The sequence below is a fragment of the Tupaia chinensis genome, unplaced genomic scaffold (genome assembly GCF_000334495.1).
Source record: "Tupaia chinensis unplaced genomic scaffold, TupChi_1.0 Scaffold144255_1, whole genome shotgun sequence".
Classification (NCBI taxonomy): domain Eukaryota; kingdom Metazoa; phylum Chordata; class Mammalia; order Scandentia; family Tupaiidae; genus Tupaia; species Tupaia belangeri.
Window position 1 is genome coordinate 4,592,611 of NW_006204113.1, and position 698 is coordinate 4,593,308.

Below are 698 nucleotides of genomic sequence, written 5' to 3' on the forward strand. Positions count from 1 at the left end.
TTGCTACTCAGGAGCTTTGGAAGTCAGGGGTCATCCCTTGCTCCCTCCAACCCAATTTTCTATGCAAGAAGCATCTGCTTTTTCTGCCTAATTGGAGGCACCCCACCTCCTGAGTGACACTGGAGTGACCTGTCATGGAAGCACAACGAAAGTGCACAGAGAATGTGGACAAGTGTGCAAAGACCTGGGCATGAGGGAGGGACGGGGCAGGGGTGTGTGGGGAGTTGGCTATGCAAAGAGCATCTGAATGGGCTCAGAGAACAGCTCTGCCTTTGAACATCCTCTCTGCAGAATACTGACACCTCCCTTCACTCTGTTTTTTCCTTACTTTTACATCTTGTCTCCCCTACTTGTCTGTCTTCCAAATCTCCCACCTCTTCAGTTTTCGTGAGTGACAGGAGAGAGGGTCAAGGAACCACCAATTTACTTGCACTTAAGAAAGTGCATCTGCCATGTAATGTGAGAAATGTTGTGGCTTCATCAGGGATGACGGAGCTACCTGACTGTGGGCTCTTAACAACTCCACGAAGAAGAACAGAAAGGGGGAGATTGACAACCCTGCAGGGGCTCAAGGCTGCTGTGTGTAGGGTCCCTCTCAACACAGGGCCAGGTCACAGGTTGTCCTAGGTTCTGTGCACCCCAGGGTGCTGCTGGCTGTTTCTATTTCTGGAAACATTTCAGAAAGGTATCTCAGGACT

General features: G+C 50.3%; 1 protein-coding gene across 1 annotated transcript in view; it reads left to right on the top strand.

Annotated features, from left to right (window-relative positions):
• Positions 1-486: 486 nt before the first annotated feature.
• The window catches only part of SORCS3 (sortilin related VPS10 domain containing receptor 3), a 589,937-nt gene continuing 589,725 nt past the window's right edge, over positions 487-698 (top strand). The window contains exon 1 of the mRNA XM_006166440.1: positions 487-583. Within this exon, the coding sequence (XP_006166502.1) occupies positions 487-583 (97 nt within the window). The remainder of the gene's footprint in view (positions 584-698) is intronic.